Source organism: Nilaparvata lugens, chromosome 12 (genome assembly GCF_014356525.2).
Source record: "Nilaparvata lugens isolate BPH chromosome 12, ASM1435652v1, whole genome shotgun sequence".
Lineage (NCBI taxonomy): Eukaryota > Metazoa > Arthropoda > Insecta > Hemiptera > Delphacidae > Nilaparvata > Nilaparvata lugens.
Window position 1 is genome coordinate 4824129 of NC_052515.1, and position 8280 is coordinate 4832408.

At 32.1% G+C, this 8280-nt stretch overlaps 1 protein-coding gene across 1 annotated transcript; it reads left to right on the plus strand.

The window, feature by feature from the left end:
- The first annotated feature begins 5788 nt into the window (after positions 1-5788).
- On the plus strand, positions 5789-7341 carry LOC111058847 (SUMO-activating enzyme subunit 1). The gene has a single exon (XM_039438745.1). It carries the CDS (start codon positions 5994-5996, stop codon positions 7032-7034), a length of 1041 nt encoding a protein of 346 aa, XP_039294679.1. The 5' UTR covers positions 5789-5993; the 3' UTR covers positions 7035-7341.
- The last annotated feature ends 939 nt before the right edge of the window (positions 7342-8280 follow it).

Sequence of the window (8280 nt, forward strand, 5' to 3'; positions counted from 1 at the left end):
GAGACTAATCCTCACAACTGAAAAAGAAAATTCTTCAATTTTTAAAAATACTTTTAGGGTACGCATATAGAAAAGAGGTGAAGGGGTAAGGTGTAACTGTGGGGGAAGGTATATGTGATAATATCACGGTGTAGGTGAAGAAATAGCGTAGAATAGTTGTCGGTCCCGGCTGAAGTATGACAGTCGTAAGGCCCATTGACGGCTTAAACTATATATTCAGGCAGTGGGGCCTTCTCGCAAGGGACTCCCCACCAAAAAAAGCCATACGAATTTACTTTTTCTACTTTTAGCATAGAATAATATAGTGTAGAAATATTAGTTGGTATTCGTTCATCCTCAATTCATTCAATTTCCTCAAATAACCTACATTGAATCCACTTCAACTGATTTAAAAATAATTATTTCCAATATTATTATTCTAAATATTAGGATTATCTTCCTTGATAATATTATCATAGTTATTGTTGTAATATTTTGATATAATTATGCTCACCTCATCAAATGAAAAAAGATTCTTATAGAATTCACGAGTTATATCTATTTAGATTGTACATATTTTGAATTCATATGATAGTTTTATATTTTTATCGTTGTTTACGGATCGATATAATAGGTATATATATTTTTATCATCGTTCAAGACTCAATATTACAGTAAGAGAGTTTTCATTCACAGAAGTATTCTATTTAAAAACGTTATGAGTTAACATTAAAAAGTTTGAAGATACATAGCTATTAGTTTTCACAAATAATGTAACAAAACTATTTTTCTGTCAGCAAGGCTTTATATCGGTTATGAAAAATTATGGAACAATAATAAATCCTATTTTTAAAATTACTAATAATGTAAATAAAAAATTGCAAACAGGTCCATTAGTTTTTTAAGTTAAAAAGTGATCTCCTAGTCAGTTTTATTCCATTTCTAACGCTCAAATACCACAAAAATTGGTGTGATCCTTCAGCTTTTGGAAATTCAGGTTTGAAATTCCTTAATATATTTTTACCTTAGCTATCAATACTAGCCTATCATAAATTTATCCTATCAAAATCTATGTTCACTTGAGCTATCACAATTAATTATCCTACTATGAATTTTCTATCCCTTTAAAATTTTCAATCACATTTTTATCAACGTATATTCTATATTTACTAATCTAATGTTTGTAATGTACCCTCTTTCAGTAATAGGCCTAGTTTGTTATTGAGTCTATTTTATCATAATTGAGTAGGTATTGTAAGTTTAATCATAAATACCAAGTTAGCTATTTTTATCGATAGATATTTTTCAAATTAGTTTCTAAATTTTTGAAACAGATTAATGGCTGTCAACTAAAAATTAACTAGTCAGGAAACTAAGAAAGCTGTAACTATTATTCTAGTGATAGTGTTTAACCACTAATTTTAGTTACTAGCTAGTCTATAACTAATATTTTTTTAATGCACAGATTTGTTTTCAAGTATGAATTACTAGACCTCAAAGGTCCATTACTCTATGTCTAGATCTATTTCTAGGTCTATGACTCCCATTTGTTAGATATTTTTCAGAAATAGAGCGATATTTTTATTACAGTGAATCAATAATAAGACATTACAATATGTTTTGTTTGCTCCAAGAATTATACCAATAAGAATATTGTGGAATTGTGTTATTCAAATTATCATATTACAATAAGTTTTGTTCCAAGAGTATATCAATACTTAGAATTACGTGAAATTGTGATTTCTATTCAAATTTTTGAACATAATATCGTCGAACATAGAAATTAGTAATACAAACATTTGAATTTTATAGTAATTCGTTGACTAAAGAGTTTTAACCAGCTCCAATTACATTCATTCATCGAGTTCTATATTCGAAAATTAATAAATTACAGAAATTAATTTAGGGAGGAACAGAAAGTTTAAATAGAAGTGTTCATTTCCCGAGCTGTCATGAGATATAATGATCATCCAAAGTGTAGGTTTTTCTCAATTTATCTCACATATTCTCAGTCCAGAAATGTATATACAGCCCAGTATTCCAAAAATAAAGAATTTACACATTCAAAATACAAACTAAATCCAAAAAAAAAACAGTTGAAACCGGTTGGTTCCTGTGAAATGACAACATATTTTGAAGCCCTAAAAATTTTTATAAATAATATATTTTTGTTATAATTTGATTCCTTCCGAATAAAGGATAGATTTTTTACTAATTCAGTATTTTGCTCAACAGTGAAACTGTGTGGAATGGATAAGGTTAACACTCTTTTTCGACTTATATATGATTCAATACTAAATTTACTCATTTATTAGATGTTGGAAAAATAATAATGCAGTATCCTATACACGTATCTATAACATTGGCTCAACAAAAATCTATTAATGAATCAAATTCATTCCTTGTTATAAAATTGAAATTTTTACTAAATTTGTAAAATGTTTACAGTTGGTTCTAACAAAGACACTTATTGTGATAGAGCACTGTCATAGAACAATCTTAAGGATCCTAGATTTGTCATTGATCAGTTAATACTATTCAAAAAGAAATAGACTGGTCTATGAGAGTGATCTATCCCGATATGTATTATATTTTTGAAAAGTTCTCAAGCCTTTAAAGGTTTTCTGTTAAGATGGTTTTTTTCGTTGAATTTATTATTAAAATTTGAATAATTCCAATCGGAGGCATGTTGATTTTCTCATTAGTTTTGTTAAGTTTCATAGATGTTAGAAAAGTTTTGTATTTTTTGTAGTTTTTAGAAAGAGTTATTATCTCATATTCAGGGCTTTGAGACTGTATTAATACGATTTTTCCCATGAAAGAAAGAATTTCTCCCTGTCTAGAGATTGACCAATATGTAAAAGTAAGTTGAAAAAATATGCTGGTGAAATTTTCTGCTAGCCATTTTATTTAAATACTAAACTATACAATGTAATTCTTGATAAATATTTATCTCCTAAACTTATTTTCAAATCTGTCCAATTAAAGACCTTATTATCGAAAAATTTGAACCATTGCAACATTTTTTCGAAATCGAATATTACAAGATTCCTAATAAGTTTGGCTGAATTATGAATTATATCATTCTATAATTATTGTTTTGAAAGAAAAATTCAACTCATTATTCATGAAACGTTGATATTTGGCAACATTGATATTACCAGCAATTCAGCAATGTCATCATATCTATTTTATTAATGAACTTTTTTTAATTACTTGAATTTCAAATGAAACCTTTTTTTCGAACTTTTCATAAATCTATGTGATATTTAACCTTGACTTGGCTCGCCTTTTCTATATAGAATTCATAATTGATCCTGATAGTATTTTTTGATTATTCTCACAAATTCAGAACTTATTAATACAGTCTCAAAATAGTTATTTTACCATAGCTGTAAGAAATGGTGTAAATGTAATGTATTGTGTCTACGTATAATATATATCTATGGTTGCCTTATTGAAATATCAGTCTAATGTAGTAAACAGCTAGAATAAAATTTAAATATCAAGTGCCAAAAACAGTACTTGTCACTTTAAAATGAAAATGGCTTAAACTATGTAATAGTGAGGCAGTTGAATCCATGTTGATAATGTACCAGGAGTGAATATTTTTATAATATCGAATAAATGACAAAAAACATGGGAATTATGTATTGTTTTATTTTATTCATAACAATCCCATACTGACAATGAGTTACTATAATTGACTAAGCGAAGTGAGGTCTAAGATTCAAGTCGACGGTTTGGCATTTCTCTTACGGTAATGTTTAAATGTTTATATGTTGCGCATTTACGGCGAAACGCGGTAATAGATTTTTATGAAATTTGACAGGTATGTTCTTTTTTTAATTGCGCGTCGACTTATATACAAGGTTTTTGGAAATTTTGCATTTCAAGGATAATATAAAAGGAAAAAGGAGCCTCCTTCATACGCAAATATTAGAGTGAAAATCAGACTATAGAATTATTCATCATAAATCAGCTGACAAGTGATTACACAGATGTGTGGAGAAGCCAGTCTATTGCTGTATTTCCATAAGGTCTATAGTTTCAATAGGTACTTGTGGATGAGAATTCTGCGTGAGGTCTACTGTTCACAGAACTACTAGTAATATTGAACTGAAACATTATTTTGTTTTCCATGACGATTGACTAAACTCTTTATAATAACTGAAGTGAAGAGTAACTCTGTTGAAGTGAAGAATAGTACTTCTTTACAGTTATTCCAAAGCTGTTGGAATTGGAATATTCAATTAATTTCGTTCCACATAATCAGAACCGTAAATTATTTACAAATTAATGCATTTGAAATTATGCTTTCGAACTATCCAATTATCCAATGTCGTGATCAAGGCCAGGTTTTTCTGGATCGATCGTGTCAATTAATTAAAAAACAATATTCACAAACTTTAGGCAGTATCACAGTCCAGCAAAGCTCTCACTAAAGAAATCCTTCAACTGGTACAAGCTCCTTCCGATGAGCCACCGCGACAATGAGTTCCTGAATACATTTACAGAGCGCGCCCTAACTGAGTCTGGCAGGCAGTTGAACATTCGCACAGCCAACAAACTGGGAAACTGTCCTTCACTCTTGACAGGCGACAGCGCGGCACATCCGCAAGTTGACCCTCCCTCGAGTTACATGTGAATGCACTTTGAATGTGTAGATGTTTTCCTGACATGAAGGAGCGATGACAATATGTAGAGACCATATCATACTGTATGGATACCCAAACGCTGGAATATGGGCTGGCAGTTTGCATCATACTCACTACATGTCATTACACGGAGTGTCTTCTGGAGCAGGAGTATGTTCCTCACGCATGCGCCGAGTGCCCCCATATCAAAATGCCGTACTGAATGTGGCTGGCAAATACCGCATGGTACAACATCAGCAGGCGATCAACACTGAGCAGCGTCCTCATTTTCAGTAGCAGATAAACAACTCTTCCGAAAACTTTGGTGATATGTGACTCCCATGATAGTTTGGTATCAATACCAAAACCAAGTAATCACAGGCTCAGCATCAAGAGTAACTGCTGAGAGTACAATGCAATCTACCGAGTTTTGGTCTAATTCAGCTTCAGCTTATTGTTGGCAAACCACTTCTTGGCCTCAGAAAAGAGCGTGTGAGCCCTATCTGGATTTGGCATCATGGGGCCGTCTGCCCTGACCAATGACTGTGTTGTCATCAGCAAAAAGCAAGCAGGCAATATCCAGGCGGTGCAAGTCATTAATCATCACCAGAAATAACAGCGGGCCAAGTACTGAGCCTTGGGGCACACAATGGGGTACATCTTCTTCATTTGATCTGGCACCCATTATTGACACTACCTGCTTTCTGTCCTTGAGGTAGTCGGCGACCATCTTCTAGAAACTTAGAATAGGTATTATAACTACATTGAATGAAAGCAGATCTATTAAATATTTAAAACACACCAAGCATCCGGAATAACTCATCCAAATGAATGATTAGTGTTTAATTGATCAATAAATGAATACGTTGTATTCTATAAAACTATTATAATTTTTACTTTATATTCTAGATTTTTTATGTCATCTATCCAGTAAACTAGTCACGGATGTAGAAGGAGGAATTGAGAAATAGATCCTTGAATCAAATCATCACTGGAAGTAAAATTGTGAACTTTCCGCATTTATTATTGAAATTCAATAATACTGTGTCTTATATCAATGCTTCATACACTGAGTTTGAATTTTAGCGGTAATACTATCTGCATTTTATCGATTCAGCCACAATCAATACTTTTAGGCTCGACTATTTGCATCGATATTCAATAAAGCAGCAGCCATTTTGCTTTTTATTTACTAAGACTAACCTCTTTGAGACCAACGCCAACCGGTTATTATTGTAAAGTGAAGCGTGTTTGTAAATAATTACGAATTTTGCGTGGAAATTGATTTATTTAACTAGTTATTGTGATCGCAACGTTTGGGTGAGTGTAATTTTGTAATTAGAACTTTAAAATCCAGTTTATTTGTGAAGTAATCTTATGACCACGTCGAACAACAAAATGGTCAAAGACGCCCCCATTGAACTTACAGAAGATGAAGCTCAACTTTACGACAGACAAATTCGACTCTGGGGTTTGGAATCTCAAAAGCGACTACGTTGTGCCCGTATCCTTGTAATTGGTATTAAAGGATTAGGAGCTGAAGTGTGTAAAAACATTATTCTTGGAGGAGTTAAATCTGTAACTATGCTTGATCACGAAAACGTCACCGAAGAGGATTCCTGTTCGCAATTTTTGGCTCCAACAACTGCAGTCGGTAAAAATCGTAGTGCTGCTTCTCTGGAACGAGCACAGGCTTTGAATCCGTTGGTAGATGTAAAGGTTGATACTGACAATGTTGCAGATAAAAGCGATGATTTCTTCACTGAGTTTGACGTTGTAGTTGCTACTAATCTTCCCGTCAAAGAACTTCTACGTCTCAACACCATTTGTCGAAACGCTGATATCAAATTCTTTTGTGGAGATGTGTTTGGATTCTACGGATATTTCTTCGCAGATCTGCAGATCCACGAGTATTCTGAGGAAATCACTGTAGCTAAAGCAGTGAAACCACAAACAAACAACAACAAGAAGCAGAAAATCGAGGAAGAAAAGGTCACCCGAAAAGGAACATCTATCTTTGTACCGCTTCATGATGTCCTGGACATCGACTGGACCAGCGATGATTACAAACATAAAATATCAAAAATGGACTGCACGTTTTTCCTGATGAGAATTCTGCAGTGTTTCCGAGCGGAAATGAATCGTAATCCCAAAACTGACAGCGTCCAATCTGACATTGAACTTTTGAAGAGTATTCGTGATAAGGAACTTCCCAAAATGAATGTGAACCCTGATAAGGTACCTGATTCTCTATTTGAAATGGTTTTCTCTCAGCTGAGTCCAGTGTGTGCAATTGTTGGAGGGGTTCTGGCCCAAGAAATCATCAAAACTGTTTCCCAGAAAGATGCTCCTCATAATAACATGTTCTTTTTCAACCCCAACACCCATCTTGGACAGATTTTCTGCTTGGGTAACTAAACTTTCACCATATCAAATATTTTCTTATTGAATCCTAAAACTATAAATTTGTGTAGCTACTTCACAAATGGGTTCTTGGAAAATTATTTATTTTTTAACATAAGTTCATACTTGCAAATTCAAGTTTTGATGAGATCGTCTCCAAATTCATATCCATTCTATAACTAAGTGCGACATTTCTTGAGAACATTTTCTTCTTGAATGAGTTATAAGAACAATATGAATATCATAATTTTTAAATATTAATTATTTTATAAAAACGTGTGTTATCAATTCCGATGTAATAAAAATTATTTTTATAATAAAATAGAGAATTTTCTCCTCAATACCCAATTTGACTTATATTTATATACTTTATTTCACAATAAGTTTTACTTTTGATACATATTGTTAGGTACTCTCTTGCAATCAGGGAAAATGCAAAAATTATGAAAGTGCAGAGTATCTTGTAAATTCATAAATGATATCTATTTTTTTGTATACTTATAGTGCCGGTTGCACAAAAGCCGGTTAAGTTTTAACTGTGATTAATTCTACGAGAACCAATCAGAGAAGCCGTCTTTAAAAAAACCTTCTCTGATTGGTTCTCGTTAAGTTAATCACGGTTAAAATTTAACCGGCTTTTGTGCAACCGGGCCTCATTCAACTAAGTTGAAAGTTTGCAGATTATGTCTTGTTTATAGTTACTAAATAACATAAGTAGGTAATACTGTCCTAAAATGAATTTGTGAAACAGTAGTAATTTTTTCATCTTTAATGAAAATGTTTCAGTGATTTTTTCTGTTTCACAAAAAAGTCTCAGTAGATATCAAGAATTTTTGCAGATCCATTTTTCTTGTTGGAAAGCAGCAACAAACCAAAAAGAAGAGTGTTCTCTTTCTTTTTGTGAAAAGAATATAATTTATTTCTGGTTTAAAAATATATCTTCATTTTTCATTATAATTTTATGTTTGTCTACACATCATTAGTATTACTTATTGAGTAGGATCAAGCAAAAGAACTACTGTCGAAATTTTAATTTTCCATTGCTTATGTATCCCTAAGTAAAAAAAAAACTTGGATTATTTCTTTAAAGGAAATACAGCTACAAATAATAGCCTTTTTCAAACATTTTGTTGCTATATTGTAGTCACAAGGAATCTAATGGATATTAGATTTAAATATTAATAGTTTTAATACCGTACTTTGGATTACTATAGTAGACGGTAGAGGAGATGAAAAAGAAAAGAGAAGTAAAAAGGATTTC